Source organism: Schistocerca piceifrons, chromosome 2 (assembly GCF_021461385.2).
Source record: "Schistocerca piceifrons isolate TAMUIC-IGC-003096 chromosome 2, iqSchPice1.1, whole genome shotgun sequence".
Taxonomy (NCBI): domain Eukaryota; kingdom Metazoa; phylum Arthropoda; class Insecta; order Orthoptera; family Acrididae; genus Schistocerca; species Schistocerca piceifrons.
Window position 1 is genome coordinate 63,855,719 of NC_060139.1, and position 22,296 is coordinate 63,878,014.

Below are 22,296 nucleotides of genomic sequence, written 5' to 3' on the forward strand. Positions count from 1 at the left end.
TTGTTTCCGCGTCTAGGGGTATCTCGGTACCCGCAGGATACATCGCTCTTGTGGATTGCAACAAGGTAAGGAACCAAATACTCTTGATGTATGCCAGAGGTCACTCGTTAGATGCGAACGCTGCCACAAGCAGTCTATGGTGCAGGTTTTTAACGCGTTGTCGAGCGGTGAGATAAGAGTTTAAGATTGCAAGGGGAATATTTTGAAAAGGAAAATAAATTTCAGGTTCGTACAACACGCGGCTCTGGACAGAGATCCCAGTTTGCGACTAATTTATTGACTCATATGGCTCAAATGGTTCAAATGGCTCTATGCACTATGGGACTTAACACCTGAGGTCATCAGTCCCCTATACTTAGAACTACTTAAACCTAACTAACCTAAGAACATCACACACATCCGTGCCCGAGGCAGGATTCGAACCTGCGAACGTAGCAGCAGCGCGGTTCCAGACTGAAGCGCCTAGAACCACTCGGCCACAGCGGCCGGCCATACTTATACCTCGTATGGTGTAATTCCACGTGATTTGTTGTTGTCTTCCTCTGAATCGTGGTGGTAGAGATGTTTGGCTGTATCGTGTGGATAAATGTAATGAGTGTCTTGCAAATTAATGGCATATTTGAGTATTAATGAAGACTGAAATAAAAGGAAGTTGTAAGAAAAGAAAGAGCGCTGTCACACAGCGCTTTTAACTCACGACAACAGGAAAAGGGCTGATGATATTAATGTACAATCCGACGGAGAAACAACTTTTAAGTGTTACATGCCCTCAGTCCAAGACATATCAGCACAAATGCTAAGATTTTTTCAGAGACTAGGGATCACAGGCCGCCACTTCTTCTCTTACACCAAGACAGTTAACGTGATGAAAACTGTTTACAAGGTTTAGACTAGAGTCAACTGAGTCAAGCTCTATAGCATCGCTGCAATTTAATATTTCAGCTACGAAAATAATTTGTCTTTGAGTAAGGAAATAAACAAGAACCTCTTATACGACGTCTAGACGTACGAGTTCTAAGTAGAAAACAACGTTTATTTTTATGTAGCATGGGAAGTAGTGGCATGAGACGAGAAGCCGCTGCATTGACTCAAGCTGTAGGTCTGTGTGCTTAGAGCTACGACAGCGAAAAGGGCACATTGAAAAATCCAGCCAAATGTTCAGTCCATTAAGCGGTACAAATTTTAAGACCAAATAACATGAACTGAGGTGTTGCACTTCGAAGAGAGGAAAGATAAATGTCCATGTTGATGCAGGTGTGGTCATCTGTTACAACCAAGTAGTACAGAAAAGTGATGAAAAAATAACCGTGAAAACTGATATACTCGATATCTAAACTGTCGGGAAATTTTCCGCAGATTTCTCGGAGTGTTTTGCACGATATCATGAATTATCAGCTAGACCTCTGGTCGTTGTGTTCCAAAAGTCAAGCGGAAAATACTGTGTAGAAGGAATTTGTCAGTTCGTTAAAAGATATGATAACGTCTTACGGAAGAATTTGTTTATGTAGAGGAGTAGTACAGTCTCGTTTCAAGATTTTACTAATGAATTTCCTTCATATATTTCAGTGTTTTACTTATTTTCAGATAGCTGTAGTGTATGTCGTGACGTTCTATCTCATTGTAGCCCTAGTTTGTAGATTCTGATCACAGATATCGTCTATTACTCTACTGTATAAAGTTCTGCAAGATCAGAATACTGTTAAGACTGAAGCCATTTGGGTAAGGTTACTACTAACAGGTCCAGTGAGCCGATTGATTAATTGAACAGTTATTAAGTTATGCTGTTAATTCACTTTTCAGGTACAAGGCTTAAGAACAACAGAATTGCCAGAAGGAACTGGGCTTTAGACTTGCTCAAAGTTTAAATACAGTCGGTCCACAATAGACTATGTACCACCGATGAGAATACAAATGAACCTTGACCGAGCGAGGTGGCGCAGTGGTTAGCACACTGGACTCCCATACGGGAGGACGACGGTTCAATCCCACTTCCGGCCATCCTGATTTAGGTTTTCCGTGATTTCCCTAAATCGCTCCAGGTAAATACCGGGTTGGTTCCTTTGAAAGGCCACGGCCGACTTCCTTCCTCATCCTTCCCTAATCCAATGAGACCGATAACCTCACTGTCTGGTCTTCTCCCCCAAACAACCCAATTAAACAAATGAGCCTTCATGATAATTCATTATGTATCCTCACACGCCTGCTGTCAAAACACAATGGTACTATCTATGTAGACGTCATTTCAAGTTGTCTGTAGAGCTACATATTTTACAGGTTGTATTTCGTCACTTGTAGATAGCAGTTTCATTACGAACGTACGCGATCATGTCGTTATCGATGTTGATGTTGATGGGCCCAGCAACCTCCAGCGGGTCCAGTGTTCTGTTACCAAGGAGTGCCATGGGTTCCCGCATCATCTGCTTCAGCTGCTCCAGGAATGCCTCGATCTGCTCTTCGTAGGCCATGGGGGTCAGTTCCGCGTCGCGGCGCACAATACCTGAAACGGAAGCCTGTTACTCCACTGGTTTCCAAGGAAATCAAAAATGTTTTCTCAATTTCTTCTCAATAAATTAGACTTATCTCTCATAGTCTGATAATGTGAGGTACATGGTGCACACTTAAGCGACATGAGCGTATTTGAACTTAACAATAATCCAGCCGAACAGTGGTAGGTGAAAAGTGTGACTGATGGTATCAAAATTATGTAAATACGGGACTTATTGGCGAATTTCGCTAATGAACTTTTCTCGGGTTAGCACGTGAGTGGCAGTATTGCAATGAAGCAACGTTTCAACGAGTTTCGTACTCATCTTTAAAAGAAATATCGCTTTCCTGTGAAACGGAGATATCACATTCTACACTCTCTTGAGGACGATGACTGGAAAGCTGGTTGAAACGGCGCTTTAGGACAACGCTGCTACTCGGCTTCAGATTCCACGGATTCCCGTCACTGTTTCTGAAGATTACGAATAGAAAATGTACAGAAAGGTTCGAGATAAAGCTTCCACACAGATGAAAATCAAATGTTTCATCACTGATACTTTCCTATAAAGCAGGCAATGTTACAAAGAAGAAAATCATATACATAATACAGTGCAGCGTCAAGACGCAAAAACAAGAATCGAGAAGGCGAGTCTGTTGTGAATCAGTACCACATTTTCACTTCGTAGATGTATGTATTTCAAATAATTTGAAATGAAACTTGAGACCTGAAACTTAAACACTGTGTTTACTGTCAGTCCAACGAAATGGAACATGAGAAAATGTTTATTATTACAAGTTTTGGCTATTTGCATATTCTGCAAGTACTAAGACAATGCATATCTCAATTCAACCACGCAGCCAATAGGCTATCGGCGTTTGAAGCATTTATGTAAAGCGGAAAACTGACAAAACTGAAGCCAAAAGTAAGCTGACTTATACATCTCATAGTTGCCGTTTCATAATAAAGATATCTGAACTTCGGTTGCTTTCAATATGTGCACAAATTCATACTCATTCACCATACAAAACTCACTGCCTGACCAAAGGGTTAGCGTTGTGCATTTACCCGCATCTATTATCGACAGCTGTTCAGAATTAATTCTAAACTCTCGACATGGTGTTAAAACATAGTTAGAAATTATACAAGTTCATTACTAGCATCGAAGTTAGTACTACTTAGTACTTTTCTCAACACTTCTTAACAGGGACGTGCAAACCAAAGTGTTCAGCTTGGTTTACACCGGAGCGAATAGAAGCGGACACAAGAAACGAGTATGCACCGAATATTCGCTAGTGTTCACTACCGTGGTCTAGAGGTAGCGTCTTGGTTAATAATTCGGATTAATAAACAGCATTTGGTGGCCGAAGACTTCCGGCATAAGAAGTGACCCTCGTTCTATCAACGGTCTTGTCAAGGAGGGCGGAGGAGGAGACAGAAGTTCAGGGGACTCTGTTGACCTTGGGTTGGGAAACTGTCCCTAAACGCGGAAGAATCAGCAATGATCAACGGCATGAAGATGCAGAAGGCAATGGAAATCACTACATTAAAGATACAGGTGGCCTATAATTGAAAAAGTGTCATGATGACATCTCCGTTGGCTAAAGATTCCGAAAAAGTCTCCCTTTCGGATCTCCGGAAGGGGACTGCCAAGAGGGAGGTGACCACGAGAAAAAAATTGAATTATCAACGAAAGGACAACGTTCTACGAGTCGGGGCATAGAATGTCAGAAGCTCGAATGTGACAGGGAAGCTAGAAAATCTGAAAAGCGAAATGCAACGGCTCTATCTAGATATGGCATGGGTCAGTGAAGTTAAATGGAAAGAAGAAATTGATTTCTTGTCAGATGAGTGTAGGCTAATATCAACACGAGCAGAAAATGGTGTAACAGTGTAGGATTCATTATGAATACGAAGGTAGGGCAGAGAGTGTTTTAGAGTGAAAAGTTCATGATACAGTTTTTCTTTTCAGAATCGACAGCAAACCAATACGGACAACGATAGTCGAGGTATGCATTCCGGCACCGCAAGATGAAGACGAACAGATAGGCAAAGTATATCAGAATATTGAAAGGATAATACAGTACATAAAGGGAGATGAAAATCTAATAGTCATGGGACACTGGTATGCAGTTGTAGGGGAAAGAATAGAAGGAAAGGTACAGGAGAGTACGGGTTTGGGACAAGAAATGAGAGATGAGAAAGACTAATTGAGTTCTGTAATATTTTTCAGCTAGTAATAGCGAATATTGTGTTCAAGAATCACAAGAGGAGGAGATATACTTGGAAAAGACCCGTTGATACGAGATTCCAGTTAGAATTCGAAAAAGAAATGAATGTCGGAAGGACTGACTCAGCATACCGGAAAGTCAAAACAGTCTTCGGTGACACAAAAAGCAGGGGTGGTAACATTAAGACTGCAAAGGAAATTCCACTGTTAAATGTAGAGGAGAGAGGGGATAGATGGAAAGAGTACATTGAAGTCCTCTAAGAGGGTGGAGATTTGTCGTATGTGATAGAACAAGAAACAGGATTCGATTTAGAAGAGATACGGGATCTAGTATTAGAATCAGAATTTAAGAGAGCTTTGGAGGACTTAAGATCTAATGAGGCAGAAGGGATAGATAACATGCCATTATAACTTCTAAAATCATTGGGAGAAATGGCAACGGAACGTCTATTTACGTTGGTGTGTAGAATGTATGTATATACCACCTGACTCGGAAAAACATCATGCACACAATTCCGAAGACTGAAAGAGTTAAAAAGAGCGAGAATTACCGCACAATCAACTTAACAGCTCATGCAACCAAGTTGCTGACCGCAATGATGTACAAAAGAATGGAAAAGGAATTTGAGGAAGTGCTCGATGACGACCAGTTTGGTTTTAGAAAAGGCAAAGGCAGCAGAGAGGCAATTCTGGCGTTGCGGTTGATAATAATGGAAGAAAGACTAAAGAAAAATTAAGACACGTTCACAGGATTTCTCGACCTGGAAAAAGCGTTCGAGAACGTAAAATGGTGCAAGATGTTCGAAATTATGAGAAAAATAGGGGTAAGCTATAGGGACAAACGGGTAATATACAATATGTACAAGAGCGAAGGGGGTATAATAAGGGTGGACGATCAAGAACGAAGCGCTCGGATTAAAGTGTGTGTAAGACAGGGATGTAGTCTTTCCCCACTATTGTTCAATCTGTACATCGTAGAAGCAATTATGGAAGTACAATAAAGCTTCAGGACTGAAATGAAAATTCAAAGTGATAGGATGTCAATGATACTATTCGCTGATGATATTGCTGTCCTGAGTGAAAGTGAAGGAGAATTACATATCTGAATGGAATGAATCAAATTAGTACACGATATGGTCTGAGAGTAAGTCGAAGAAACACTGAAGTAATAAGAAGTAGCAGAAATGAGAACAGCGAGGAACTTAACATCAGGATTGATGGTCACGAAGTATATGAAGTTAAGGAATTCTGCTATCTAGGCAGCTAAATAACCAATGACGGACGAAGCAAGGAGAACATCAAAAGCAGGCTAACCTGGCAAAAAGGGCATTTCTGGTCAAGGGAATTCTACTAGTAGTCCTTAATTTGAGGAAGAAATTTCTTAGATTGTACGTCTGGAGCACAGCATTGTGTGGTAGTGAAACACGAACTGTGGGAAAACCGGAACACAAGAGTATCGAAGCATTTGATATGTAGTGCTACAGGCGATTGTTTAAAATTAAGTGGATTGATAACGGAAAGAATGAGGAGGTTCAGCGCAGAATCGGAGAGGAAAGGAATGTATGGAAAACACTGACAAGGAGAAGGGACAGAATGTTAGGACATCTGTTAAGGGGGGTAGGACGTCAAACGGGCCGTTTGGAGCAGGAGAGGTACCACAGGACATTTTAATTTCCACTGTCTATACTTTTACAAATAAATTCATAAAGCTTTGTCAGCATGACCAGGAAGGATTCAGAATTCACGCTCATTGCAGTGGAAGTTCGAAAACATAACGAAGTAATTTTTTTTACATGTGAAATTTCATCATTTTTTTCACTTACTAATGGCAGCATTTGTCGCTATAGGTACACTTTTCTTCATAAACAAGAGAGTTGGCTCGATGAATTTTGCACAGCATACAAACCATACTTAAAGGTGTGTGAAACTCTAGAATATTCCAAATCTATTAAAAACCGTGTTAAAAATTGAGGTAATTAACTACAAAATTTGTGTTTTTTCTAAACATGAAGTTTAAAATACAACAGATCATTCGCTTTTTCATAAATTAAATAAATTCTAGAGTTTCATACACCTGTATGTACGCTGTGCAAAATTCATGGAAGAATCTCTCTAACTTATGAAGAAAAGTGTACCCATAGCAACAAATGCAAGTGAAAAAAAATGATGAAATTTCACACGTAAAAAAATTTATTTTGTTATGTTTTCGAACTTCCACTGCAATGGGTGTGAATCCTGAATCCTTCGTGGTGATGCTGACAAAGTTTTATGAATTTATTTGTAAAAGTATAGACACTGGAAATTAAAATGTCCTGTGATGCCTCTCCTGCTCCAAGTCGGCCCCTTTGACGTCCTACCACCCTTAAGGCATCGGGGAGCGAGTTCCACGGCACTGGTGGGAGCTGTAGAGGGCAAAATCTGTAGAGGAAGACAGAGATTGGAATACATACAGCAAATAATTAAGGACGTAGGTGGCAGGTGCTACTCTGAGATGAAGAGGTTGGCACAAGAGAGGTATTCTTGGCGGTCCGCATCAAACCAGTCAGAAGACTGATGATCACCCTCCCCCTGCCCCTCCCCCCCCCCCCCCCCCCGCCAACAGAAAAAAAGTTCTTTCCAGCGCCATTTCTTTACGAGTGGATCAAACCTACTAACATACCATAACGTGCGTTAGAGATGAGCCAAAGCATGTTAGTGCAGTTTGTGAACGGGTACCTGTGTGATGGCCGTTGCTCCTCGTGGCACGCAGCTTGCTGACAGCGGCCTTCACTTTGCTCAGCCTGTCTTCGTCTATGTGGCCGGCCTGGGCGGCCGCAACCGCCAGCAGCAACATCACGAACGACAGCTTCCACATCTTGGCGCCGCTGCAGACAACGAAGAACACGGTGAATGAAGAAATATTGGTAGCAGCAGTGTTTGTAAAAAGCAGCAGAAGATATTGAAAGAGATAAAAAGTTAAATCAGCAGCAAGGAATCGTAGTTGTGTTATTCTGTTGGTCAGATCAAAAATGTTCAAATGGTTGTGAAATCTTATGGGACTTAACTGCTGAGGTTATCAGTCCCTAAGCCTACACACTACTTAACCTAAATTATCCTAAGGACAAACACACGGTGTGCGAACATTTGCCATGCCGGACATTTGCCACGCCGGACATTTGCCACGATTTTACCTGCTCCGAAGGGTTGGGTCCCTTGCCTCCCCCTCCTCCTACTCCTATATTATGTTTGCAGCTGTTCTCATTTCGAATTCTGGAATATTTACTTCGTGTTCTTTGGTGAAGGACTTTCAAAAAACTGCATTTAGTAACTCCACTTTAGTGGCACTGTCATCGGTAACATTACCGTCGATGTCGCGTAGTAAAGGTACTTACTGAGCCTTTCCGCTGGTTTACTTAACATAGGACCAGAATCTCTTTGAATTATCCGCCGCATTTCTAGAGAGAGCTTCGTTGTGGAAATTATGAAATGCATATCGCATTGAAATCGGCACCAAATTCCAAGCCTCACTAAAATTTGCCAGTCTTGGAGATTTTGCGTTCGTCTAAATTATACGTGCCTTTTTCTGTGCTCCAGCAGCAGCTTTCTGTCATGTTTTGTGTACCATGGGGGATCAGTTCCGTCTCTTATTAATTTATTTGGTATGAATATCTCGAGTGCTGTTGATACTATTTCTTTGAACTTAAGCCACATATGGTCTTCACTTACATAGTTTGGAAGGATTGGAGACTGTCTCTTAGAAAGACGTCAACCGAATTTTTAGCTGCTTTTATAAATAGATATATTTCGCGTTTAGTTTTGGTGAATTTCTTTGTTACGGAATTGAGCCTCGCTACGACTGTGTGTTCACTAATCCCTGTATGCGTCGTGATGCTGAGGATTATTTGTGGCTAAGAGGTCAAGTGTGTTTTCGTAACCATTTACAATTTGAATGGCCTCGTGAACTAATTGTTCAAAATAATTTTAAAAAAGCACTTATAACAATTACGGAAGTTGTTGTCCATCTAAAATAGAGTCTGAAAATGTATTTTTGTCAACATACTGAAGGTAGATCGAAGTCACTACCTACTATAATTGTATGAGTAGGGTACCTATTTGTGATGAGACTCAAGTTTTCTTTGAACTGTTCAGCAACTGTTTCATCTGAGACCGGGGGTCGTTAAAAGGAGCCAGTTATTAATTTATTCCGGTTGTCGAATATAACCGCTGCCCATACTAAGTCACAGGAACTATCTGCTTCAATGTCGCTTGTGAGCTGGAACACACATTACATTATTTTTCCTTAAGTTGTACTTTTTGTTTCTGTTGTACTGCTGATCATTAAAATTACGGCTTTTCCCTCAAAAACCTAGGATGCTTTCTCTGTGACCCTGGTTAGCAGAGCTAAACAATATAGAACAACAACCTACGTTACAAGCATTGCATTCTGTATTACTTCATTTCCTTATTTCTAACATTTTAAGATTGTACGTCGACTTTAAATGACATGTCAATCATAGATGTTCTTATCTCTATATAGTGAACGTATTTTCAGTCATGGTTTGAACATTGTCCCGCTACACTTTATTAACTAATGTTTCGCCGCAAGGGATATCGGATTTTAGAGAGTAAATTAATATGGAATATGTCGTTCTTCTTTTCAAACATTCACATACCCATTTCTTCGTTCCTTATTGTCTTTTGGGCATCCGGTTATACTAATTAAAGTAGGCACAAATACAGTGATCAAAAAGAAATATTATCATACATTCGCATTTTCTTTACATCGTTCTTTCTTGTTGCTCCCATGGCGATGGACTGTTTCCATCGCAATGAGTAAGCCTGAAAGGAAGCTACCGTACAGACAGAGGGATCTGTATTTGTACTTGGCAGAACTAATTACACAGTGACATAACCGTTGGTATTGCTTTCGTTTCCCAAAAGTTATAAATATTTCGATTTCGGGAAAGAAGCTCTCTATTTCGCCAAGATGTCGAAGAAGGAGGTCCCTTGCGTACTGGTTGTATCGAGTAAGATGTGCAGACGACGGCTGGAAAGCGAACAGAAGAAGTTCGAGGAAGGGCGTCCCTTACCTGAGGGATCGCTGCTCAAGCTACCTGGCGAAGGGGCAAGTGTGACAAATGTGCGGCGTGGCAAATGTCCGGCATTCCAAACACACACACCCATGCCCGAGGGAGGACTCGAACCTCCGCCGGGACCAGCCGCACAGTCCATGACTGCAGCGCCCTAGACCGCTCGGCTGATCCCACGCGGCTCTGTTGGTCAGGTGTTGGCGCATGATATGAAGTGTCTTCATAAAATAACCCGAATATTTGTTATTCGGACAGAATTTTATTTATTTATAATATAAAATTAAGTCAGCTTATTTTCCAGTCCACGAAACACTTCAGGAAGTCGATCACTGTGATAACTTTCAGCTCTCTCTACAATTTCTTTTTGTAAGACGACGGCCTTTATTTTTGGGAACATAAACAAAGTCGCTTGGGGGTCATGTCTGGCGAAGATGAAATCTGGGACACCGTTACAGTATTATGCGCAAGTGCATTACCGTGCTTCATAAGCTTCAAATTGTTTCGCGGATTGCCTTACGAAAACGACGTTCAACTTGTAAGGAAAGCTCATTAGCCGTTGGATCTTACGGCACGAACTCAAGGTGCGCTGCACCGTTAAAATCGAAGAAAACAGAGTATAGCCTCCACATATGACTGCTCCGATGGAGCTTTCAGTGGTCTTGACTACCTAAAATGCTTTCACTGTGACGATTAAGGCTTTGTTTCCATGAAATATCAGTAAACTCTTGTTTCGTAACCTCTTATAATGCGTTTCAGAAGTTCTGCGTCGCTGACTTTTTGTAGCAATTCCTTTCTTCGAAATTCGACAATGTATGATAAATTTTGTCGTCACAGTGTCACACCCACAACAACCAGACACTTTTTTTTCACTTTTTCCACTAGTTCATCGCTTGGGTGTGTGACGGTGCGCCCAGGGTCTCTTCATCTTCAACGTTTCAACGGCTGTTTCCTCAGCGCTTATGCCACTTGTAAGCCCTTATTTTATTCACTACACACTCAACAAAATCTGTATTTAACATTTGTAAAACCCTGTTTCACGTTATTGTGTTCTAACAGAAAAAATAAGGCAAATTCACTGACCTATTTATGCACAAAATAAACAATCGCCGATACTACAGCAACACTAGTATCCATTTTGACAGCAGACAACAGACTAAATATCAGATATGGCTAACACTATAAAGTTAATTTTCAGATAAATTTAGCGACACAACAAAGAGATAAATCACGCGAAGTCGACTAATAAACAAGCGAAATCATAAATTTTCCGTAACGTTGAGAACGCACCTCTTGCAGCAGAAAATACTGTGTGCAATACGATTATTTTCTTACACTACCTCATTTCTACATCTACATCTACATCCATACTCCGCAAGCCACCTGACGGTGTGTGGCGGAGGGTTTCTTGAGTACCTATATCGGTTCTACCTTGTATGCTTGGATAAAATGATTAAAATCTTTTCCTGCGACCTGAACTATTTCAGCTGAAGTGTTAGGTTGTCTAGACTGATGCTGGGCGTCGTAATGTTTGGATGAAAACAATTGATGTTGAGGTTTATCGACCAACTCACGACGACATTAGAGACGGCGCACAAACTAGGACTGGCGAAGGATGGAGAAGGGAATCGGCCGTGCCCTTTCGAAAAGAAACCGTCCAGACATCTGGGTTACGCGGTTCAGGGAAACCATCGGGTTTCTAGCTCTGGAGGGCTGGGCGGCGATGTGGACCGCCGGCTTACCGAATGCGAGTCCATTGCCCTACCATAATCGCACGTAATTTTAGTGTATCAAGTCGTAACGACGTACTTAAGATGTTCACATGGACACCGATCAAGTTACTGCAGCCGAAATTCACTTGAGGATGAAGTATTGCCCGTCACAACCCATCTACAATGTTAATAAACTATACTGTGTCTCGATAAAATGGCCAGTCCTTTATTTCAGTCTTTAAATTTAGTGTTGATATGATAGTCCGGCTTTCAAAGTGCTCACTATCTGATCAATATCATCTGAACACTTATTACAGGAAGTTAATATGAGGTGTCTGCACCATTCGCCTTTATGACAAGTTGGACGCTGACGGTGAGGGTGTGCGGAGGGGGCGAGAATTTTAGAGAGGTATTTGAATGTCTGTGGAGGAATGTCAGCCCATTCTTCATCAAGAGTCGAAACTAGAGAAGGTATTTTATTTATTTATTTATTGTTCCGTGGGACCAAATAAGGAGAAGTCTCCATGGTCATGGAACGAATCAATACATGAAATTATAACACGATAGTAGAAACAGATAAAATGAAATATAAGAAACATATTCAGGCGACAAATCGTAAGTTTAAATAAAGAAAATCAACAATGTAACACTGGAATTTGCTTAATTTTTTAGCTCTTCCAGTAGGTCCTCAAGAGAATAGAAGGAGTGAGCCATGAGGAAACTCTTCAGCTTAGACTTAAAAGCGTTTGGGCTACTGCTAAGATTTTTGAGTTCCTGTGGTAGCTTATTGAAAATGGATGCAGCAGAATACTGCACTCCTTTCTGCACAAAAGTCAAGGAAGTGCATTCCACATGCAGATTTGATTTCTGCCTAGTATTAACTGAGTGAAAGCTGCTAACTCTTGTGAATAAGCTAATATTGCTAACAACAAACGACATAAAAGAAAATATATACTGTGAGGGCAATGTCAGAATTACCAGCGTATTGAATAGGGGTCGACAAGAGGTTCTTGAACTTACACCACGTATAGCTCGAACAGCCCGTTTTTGAGCCAAAAATACCGTTTTTGAACCAGAAGAATTACCCCAAAAAATAATACCATACGACATAAGCGTATGAAAATATGCGAAGTAGACTACTTTTCGTGTTGAACTGTCACTTATTTCAGATGCTGTTCTAATGGTAAATACAGCAGCATTTAGTTTCTGAACAAGATTCTGAACGTGGGCTTTCCACGACAGCTTACTACCTATCCGAACGCCTAGGAACTTGAACTGTTCCGTCTCGCTTATAATATGCCCATTCTGTCTGAGCAAAATATCGGTTCTTGTTGAATTGTAAGGTAGAAACTGTAAAAACTGAGTCTTACTGTGATTTAGCATCAAATTATTTTCCACAAGCCACGAACTTATTTCAAAATGGTTCAAATGGCTCTGAGTACTATGGGACTCAACTGCTGAGGTCATTAGTCCTCTAGAACTTAGAACTAGTTAAACCTAACTAACCTAAGGACATTAAAAACATCCATGCCCGAGGCAGGATTCGAACCTGCGACCGTAGTGGTCTTGCGGTTCCAGACTGCAGCGCCTTTAACCGCACGACCACTTTGGCCGGCTGAACTTATTTCATGAACTACATTATTTGATACTGTTTCAATATCGCTCACAAGATCCTTCACTACCAAGCTGGTGTCATCAGCAAACAGAAATATTTTTGAATCACCTGTAATACTAGAAGGCATATCACTTATATAAATAAGAAACAGCAGCGGCCCCAGCACCGACCCTTGGGGAACGCCCCACTTAACAGTGCCCCATTGGGACTGAACATCACTACCACTCTCAATATTGCGGAGAATTACCTTCTGCATTCTGTTCTTAAAGTAAGAGGCAAACCAATTGTAAGCTTCTCCACTTACTCCATAATGGTCCAACTTCTGCAGTAATATTTTGTGGTCAACACAGTCAAAAGCCTTCGTTAAATCAAAGAAAACACCTAGCGTTTGCAACCTTTTATTTAATCCGTCCAAAACATCACAGAGAAAAGAGAATATAGCATTTTCAGTTGTTAAACCGTTTCCAAAACCAAACTGTACATTTGACAGCAAATTATGTGAATTTAAATGCTCCAGTAACCTTGTATATACAACCTTCTCGATAACTTTAGCAAACACCGATGGCGTAGAAATAGGTCTGAAATTGTCAACATTATCCCTGTCTCCCTTTTTATAAAGTGGTTTCACTACCGAGTACTTTAATCGGTCAGGAAACCGACCACTCCTAATGGAAAAGTTACAGATATGGCTAAGTACTGGGGTAACACACATAGAACAATACTTCAGTATTCTGCTAGATACCCCGTCATATCCCTGAGACTTCTTGGTCTTTAGTGATCTAATTATTAACTAAATCTCCCTCTTGTCAGTATCATGGAGGAGCATTTCAGGTAACAGTCTCGGAACATTTTTTTCTAAGAGCGCTATATGATTCCCTGTTGGGACTAGGTGAACGCTGCAGTTTGGAGTGAACTCATAATAAAGATGTTCCGTTAGGTTCAGGTTGTGACTCTTGGCAGGTCAGTTCGTTTCTCGAATGTTTTTGTCCACAGACCACTGCCTGACAGACACTACTTTACGACGGCGTGCACTGTCATCGTGTTACACACAGCCATCGCCTCTGAATCGTTTCTCTACTGTACGCAGTACACAATGCCACAAAACGTGTTAATGTCCTTCTACGTTTACAGTTTTCATAAGCGCGATAAGGGAACATGTTTCCAGTCATTAAGTGCGATAAGGGAACGTGTTTGTCAGTCATTAACTGTCCAATAGCGTCACTCTGCACACCACCTCAAGCGTAACTTAGCGTTCACTACAGAAATGTGTGGCCTGTGAAGAGCTGCTCGATCACTGTGCCCCACTCTGTCTAACTCCCACGCCACCATCATTGTGGTAGCAGGTCTGCTGGAAGCACTTTGTAGCTTGGAACACACGAATGATTTCTTCCGCAGATTTCAAGCATTTTTTACAAACATCTTCTTCAGTGCCCGATGGTCCCTCTCCATCACTAGGTAAGGTCTCCCTGGTGATGGATTAGTTATCGTTATCAGTTAGTGTTTCACCTTCAAAATCACGTCAGCCGACGGTCAACATGAGCTGCTTTAGAAGTATTGAAATGTCACTGGTATATTTGTTACTTCCTTGACATCATCCAGTGACTAATCCAGCTGAGTTCTCTTGACTGTCCCATTCTCCTGTTACTGCTTCTCTACTCCCCGCCTCCTGTTACACTGGCGCTTCCGCCTCGAATGGCATTTTGTAGGCAATTCCGCCAATTACGTAAATAATGTATACGGACTAGTAGAGCTCTCACTAGTGTCAGATGATGCACTAAATACGTAAAATAGTGTACAGAAAGAGAACGCACCTCTAGTTAAACATAATGTGATTGTCGTGCGTGTGAGGTTACTGCAAAGTCTTAAATAGTTGTACTGTCCATCAGTGATAGTTTGATCCATGTCGGGCTATTACACTACTGGCCATTAAAATTGCTACACAGAGAGGAAATGCAGATGATAAACGGGTATTCATTGGACAAACTAGAACTGACGTGTGATTACATTTTCGCGCAGTTTGGGTGCATAGATCCTGAGAAATCAGAACCCAGAACAACCACGTCTGGCCGTAATAACGGCCTTGATACGCCCATGCAGCTTCAACACGATACCACAGTTCATCAAGAGTAGTGACTGGCGTATTGTGACGAGCCAGTTGGTCGGCCACCATTGACCAGACGTTTTCAGTTGGAGAGAGTTCTGGAGAATGTGCTGGCCAGGGCAGCAGTCTAACATTTTCTATATCCAGAAAGGCCTTTACAGGACCTGCAACATGCGGTCGTGCATTATCCTGCTGAAATGTAAGGTTTCGAAGGGATCGGATGAAGGGTAGAGCCACGGATCGTAACACATCTGAAATGTAACGTCCATTTTTCAGAGTGCCGTCTATGCGAACAAGAGGTGACAGAAACGTGTAACCAATGGCACCCCATACCATCACGCCGGGTGTTACCCCAGTATGGCGATGACGAATACACGGTTCCAATGTGCGTTCATCGCGATGTCGCCAAACACGGGTGCGACCATCATGATGCTGTAAACAGAACCTGGATTCATCCGAAAAAATGTAGTTTTGCCATTAGTGCACCCAGGTTCGTCGTTGAGTACACCATCGCAGGCGCTCCTTTCTGTGATGCAGTGTCAAGGGCAACCGCAGCCATGGTCTCCGAGCTGATAGTCCATGCTGCTGCAAACTTAGTCGAACTGTTCGTGCAGATGGTTGTTGTCTTGCAAACGTCCCCATCTGTTGACTCAGGCCGCACGATCCGTTACAGCCATGCGGATAAGATGCCTGTCATCTCGACTGCTAATGATACGAGGCCGTTGGGATCCAGCACGGCGTTCCGTATTTCCCTCCTGAACCCACCGATTCCATATTCTGCTAACAATCATTGGATCTCGACCAGCGCGAGCAGCAATGTCGCGATACGATAAACGATGGGAGCATCAACCGACAGCCTGCAATAACTGCAAATCGAGTGGTGGTGAGATGGGCTCAGTTAAAGTGTGTGACATGAAGAATAGGCACAGGATCTTCCAGAACAAAAGATTACACCGCGAAAATATTAGAGACGTTGGACTGGCTCCGACGAATGGACGGATGGTAACAGTTGAAATCCGGGCAGAAGCTACAGGCAGAGTGTTACCACAAGCTGTCAAGAAGAGATTACTCGGCTTGCATTGTTTAGCACTGAAAGCATGTCGTTGACAACATAGAAGTGAGTGGAGTAGAGTCACTTGGGATAGCGAGTGACGTTCTGTTGTATCTCGCGACGAGTCCCACTTTTGTTTGTTGTAGTCAAATCGATCCCAACCTGTCTGTAGATGAAGTGGTGAAAGATCACAGGGAGCAACAATTCTGAGTGATACATACTGGGTGGCTATAATTAAAATGACGGTGTTTCGAGTGCTGCAGCGAGGGCAGTATACATTGTAGGACGCTGAAACGTTATAGGTATATTCATTAACTGGTGCACTCGCGAAGTATGCAAAAAAAAAGTTTCACTTTTTGCCCGCAGGCGAAAATCTGAAGCTGTAACCAGTCAGAATGAAAAATGTTTCCAAATTTGACGTCACTATGTTGTTTGTCGCTTGGCAATACCTGTTGATTTCTTCTATGAAGCGACTGTTGGCGTAAGGGGTTAAGAGGGATGGAGGTTTCCGTTCCAAACGCAATAAGTATTGAGAAGAAAGACCGTACACTGCTCATAGAGTTGTCTCGTCAGAACGGCAGCAATAACAGCGCTTTTTTGTTGAAATATCGCCGACAGCCACAGCTGCAAAGAGGCCTTATGTGAATAAAGGGGCTAAAGAATACGATCAAGAAATTTAAAGAAACAAGTAAGTTAGGTGGTGCAACATAGGGAGGGAGGCGGCCCATTCCCATAGTATTTGTTGATGAAGTTGCTGTAGCTATAGCCGACGGTGAAGCACATCAAAAAAATTCTACAGCCAGTGCTCGAGCTGTGTCACACGGTCTTTCTCTCCCCTGGTCAATAGTTACAACAAAGATTTTCGGTGCATTTTACACTGATATCCCTAAAAGACACCCAGATAGGATGTGAAGCGTTGAATTTGCCCTCTTCTTTTTGACACGCATCGAAATGGATGGCATGCGGCCGGGGAATACTCTTTAATGGGAAGAAACATCTTACTCAGCACGGTACCGTGAACGCACATAACTCTCGCATATGGAGCTCTCCGCCAAGTGTTGTACAGGAACATCCACTGCACTCAGCTTATGCGACAGCAAGTGAAGCTCCTTCATTCTCGGTCCGTTTTTCTTTGAGGAGATGACACCTTACAGGCGTGTCACGTGTTCAGTGACATCAGCACGTTGTAAGGACTCCTTTGCAACACATGATTCCAGCTCATAAAGAACGCAGTTGTCCACATCACTATTTTCATTTAAGATGGGGCGACAGCACACGTCTCTTGCCAAGTGACAGATTTGCTTCTAGAAACTTTCGGTAAAGACACCATCTCTATACAGTTTCAAGATGTGTGGTCTATGAGATCTCCCTACCTAAATTCACGTAACTTCTGGTTGTGGGGATATCTGAGAGATCGTGTCTATCAGGGTGTATCCAGACTCCTCCTGCTCTGAAGGATAAATAGGACATCGCTCTGATTACATTCGATGCGCAGCGAGCAACTGTCGACCATGTTATGTTGCTGGTGTATCCAGACTCCTCCTGCTCTGAAGGATAAATAGGACATCGCTCTGATTACATTCGATGCGCAGCGAGCAACTGTCGACCATGTTATGTTGCTGAGTCAGGAGACCATATTGAACACGTGTTGTAACTTGTGACCATAAACTAATGAATACTAACAAACGTCTTTTATTTTTATCATACACTACAAGCGCACTGATTAATGAAGACACCTACTAAGTTTCAGTGTCCTGTGATGTATGCAACCCACACTGCAGCTATCGGGACACCATCGGTTCAATTATAATCTCCTGGTACTTTTCCAGCGGGTCAAAGATCACGGCAAGCAGCGATTCTCAATGACACATACTCCTCCAGCTCTTAGAATCGAGGTGTGGATATTTATTGGATGTGACAACAGGATTGATTTGATAATTGTTGAGGGCTAAATGAATGCTCATACCCTTCATGACCAGGGTAACAAAGATAAACAAGATATGTAAGTCTGCAGGCTTTCGTGGCCGTTGTCACTGAAGTTAAAATCTTCTGGGTTATTAGGCCGCGTCATGTTTCTTCTAAAATGTCCGACGTTTCGACCCCTCGGCTGGGATCTTCCTCGGGATCTTTTGGTGTCCACTACTGCTACAACAGCCGGCCGCGGTGGTCTCGCGGTTCTAGGCGCGCAGTCCGGTCGCAGGTTCGAATCCTGCCTCGGGCATGGATGTGTGTGATGTCCTTAGGTTAGTTAGGTTTAAGTAGTTCTAAGTTCTAGGGGACTGATGACCACAGCTGTTAAGTCCCATAGTGCTCAGAGCCATTTGAACAATTTTTTGAACTGCTAGAACACTCAAACATTTTAGAAGAAACATGACACGGCCTAATAACCCAGAAGATTTTAACTCCATAAACAAGATAGTACACTATTGTCTATTACTGGCGACAAATCATTAGAAACTGTACCCATCTGGAGCCACCTAAATTGGAACGATCACATAGCACAAATGTAGGAAAATCAGGTGCCATGCTGGCATTCTTTGGAAGAAAGTTGTACTTCGCGTAACAACCACAACGAAAATATCCGAGAAATTAGAGCTAGTAAGATCATTCTACGCACAATTCCCGCAAGGAACGGGGGGGGGGGGGGGGGAGGGTATCAGTTAGTGGTATCAGACGTACTCTCGGCTACGTGTCGTAAGGTGACTTTTGGGGTATAGATGTAGATGTAGATACCACATCAAAGTTCACACCACTATCGCTTTAAGGAATTTACGGATTCTTGACTGGTCTCCCACTCTCTTGATAGCTCACCCACTGGGGAGACATACTCTTACACATCAGCCTTCACCCCGTAGTCTTTCTGAAATGACACGGCATGTTCTTCAGCCATGGCAAGAAATTCATGATGCTGATCTTCGGCGGGCGTTTGTTCCCATTCCATAACGAATACAAGAGCGTATTCGTTCTCATAGAGGTCACACACGCCATTGAGATATTGACAGACATCAGTTATGACTGAAATTAAAGTTCAATCATTTAATAAACGTTATGTAATGAACATGAGCACAAAGCGTCCGCCCCTGGTAGCTGAGTGGTCAGCACGACAGAATGTCAAGCCTAAGGTCACGGATTCGAGTCCTGGCTGGGTCGGAGATTATTCTCTGCTCAGGGACCGGGTGTTTTGTTGTCCTAATCATCATAATTCCATCCCCATCGACGCACGAGTCGCCGAAGTGGCGTCAAATCGAAAGACTTGCACCCGGCGAACGGTCTACCCGCCGGGAGGTCCTAGTCACACGACATTTATTTAGCACAAATTTGATAAATATCTGACTGGTGCTTCTTGGGGTAACACCCAGTTTCCATCTTTATAATAGTAGAATTGGGAACAAGCCCAAAACCATTTATGTCAATCCACAAGGAAACAGTGACGTAGTTTCATCGGTTTGTCTATTCTTGTTAAATGCTGTTATGTAAGGCAGTCAAGCAATTGCGCCACCGGTATTAAAGTAAAGAGAGTAATTTTCTTCAGGATCAACCGTTTTCTGTACCAGTGAACTGTGTTCGGAGCTCAGTGGATTTATTGCGCATCTCCAAATTTACAGGTGCACTTTCCCATAACAAATGAAAACGTCACTAGACAGAATTACATTCGTTAATGGAAAAAGGGGGAAGTCCATGATTTTAGTCCTCTCACTGAGCGGACACGGCTTATAGACGGTCAATACGGGTGGTATTGGTTTGGCATTTAAAACAAGGCCACAATTATCGGAGCAGTAGTCAGTCCAAGTATTGTACTTTTCGTGTTTTCGCGTAAAAATACTGGTCACTTCTGTACACATCTCTGGTTCTTAATTAGATATATCCCGGCGTCATTACTTACACTATTTCGTAAAGCTTCCACCTCTCTGACAGACACCGGTAAGTCGATTGCGAAAGGGGACAGCTTCTTAGAGACAATTGACGTACACTGATTCTTTAAAACAGGCTTATTAAAAATAGTGAGAAACAAAGAAACTTTGCTTGTTTGTTATTTTCCATCAACAATTACTGACGGTGGGCGTTAAGCGCTAATAATAAAAGGATGAATTAGAAACCGGATTGCAGCTGCCATAGAGCTTACCTGATTTCGTTAATACTCGGAGCGCTGAAGGCTGTCGTATTGTCATGTCGGCAAAATATATGGCCGATGATAACAAGCTACACGATAAGCGATAAGCTCTGATTGGGTGGACAAAACACTCAACGCGTAAAATTTCTGGTCTCTGGGGCAAATGCTCCAAGGTTATTGTTATCAGATTCTGTTCATATCAAATTAATGTTCACGGCAATATACTTTAATGAGTTTTATAACTACACAGTTGTCCTGCTGGAACTATCTATTGATACAAACGCCTTATTATCTCGCATCGTTACCTTTTGTTTCTCCAACAACGCAGAAAGCAGGTTGTTTGTTATAAGCGTTTGCTATGATATGGTTGTCCACAAGAGGCTTCTGAAGTGAAGCTGAACTGTTTCCTTGCAATAGCTAGCAATCTTCGGGGAGACACTCGGAACATTGCGGAGCGAGCCAGAATGGACTTCAGTTATTGTGGTCCAAGGAGTCAGTCATGTAAGTGTCGGGAATAGTGTGAGGACACATACAGCGTTGTCCGGCGTGCTGGAGTGGAGTTAGTTTTGCTTTGCCTCTCATAGAGGTGTTATTAATAGAGCTGGTTTATGCAATACTCACAGCGCAAGCTACGTGTTTCGCACCACCAATTTTTCCGACGCAAAGTTACCCGTTGTCAGTTTTGGAATGAAAATAAATACCGTTCAGGATTATTTGCGCGTGGTTTGCAGTATTTTTAAAACTATCAAAGTAATAAATTGTGTGTATTTTTCAACGTTTGAAGTCTACATTCGTAGTAATTCTGTCTTATTAAATCATACTTTACGCAGTGGCATTAAAGTGTTATATGCTTGTTCTGTTACACTTTGGGCTGCTGTTGTTATACCGAATGTGCGGCGCAGTATTGTCTGCAGAGATTATTTACTTTACATTGCTGACAAACCTCACAGAAATTTGTGTGTTGACACTCCTGCTCAGCAATGGCTCAGCGAAGCAGTCACACAACCAGAATATTTCCAGTGTCTGAGACCTTTCCCTTTTGAATGAAGGTTAATGAATAAAATCTAACTCACTTAGTATTGCTTTTGCTACCCTGTTTTATGTTAGTTTCACGAATTCAGCCACATTCTACCCTCACGCTATGTTTGTCTTTGAAAGCCTCTCGGTAAAATTTTCATGCATGCCGTAATGTTTAACTGTTTCAGACATGCTAGTGTTATCATTGTCTCCTTACCAAATGTCGGAGCTTCCACTAGTTATGCTTTCTCAAATGTACCATTTCATCAAAGATTACTGATTACTGCCAGCCCTATCGAGTGAGGACTTTAGCGAGACATGAGAGTGGAACAAGCAATATGTGCGGATGGGATATGAAATTTAATTGCTTCCCCAGCCATTACTATTACTCCTCCCAAGTATCGGTTGATACGATCTGCTGTACAAATAGAAAGGAATTCAAGTGTAATACCCCCTCCCCCCTGTGGCTGATTAATAATATTACGGGTGTTGTTAATCGTTGCACCAATAGATAGGAATATTCTGCTCATGTAACATGTCAATGAAATTGTGCTCTGTCTTTTATCATCAGCTGCATTGCTGAAGCGTCTGATATAGTAATGTCACTGAAAGAAGGCCTTATTAAACGTTCACGTATTAAATATTTTATTCTTATTCTAGCACGAATGGAACTCTGCTACACGCTACAGCATCGTAAGTATTAAATTTATTTCCTTAATGTGCTAAAAGTTTAACCCGTTTAGTGCTTCACTCAGAGCAATGAAGTGCAAATTAAAATTAAAATAAAAACACCACTCTTTAAAAGAGATATTTTCCTAGCTCTTAATTATACCCATTTCTTATTTCTGATTAATAATTTATATAATGTTAATAACCCAAGGAGTAAATAAAATTTGTTCTTTATTGTATGT

The 22,296-nt window shown here is 42.0% G+C and overlaps 1 protein-coding gene across 1 annotated transcript in view; it reads right to left on the bottom strand.

Moving 5' to 3' along the window:
• LOC124775149 overlaps nucleotides 1-20,396 on the bottom strand; it is a 45,283-nt gene extending 24,887 nt beyond the window's left edge. The window contains exons 1-3 of the mRNA XM_047249989.1: nucleotides 20,381-20,396; nucleotides 7,428-7,576; nucleotides 2,320-2,497 (exon numbers count right to left, since the gene is read on the bottom strand). Coding sequence (XP_047105945.1) covers nucleotides 2,320-2,497; nucleotides 7,428-7,566 — 317 coding nt within the window. The 5' untranslated portion in view covers nucleotides 7,567-7,576; nucleotides 20,381-20,396. The remainder of the gene's footprint in view (nucleotides 1-2,319; nucleotides 2,498-7,427; nucleotides 7,577-20,380) is intronic.
• Between the last annotated feature and the right edge of the window lie 1,900 nt (nucleotides 20,397-22,296).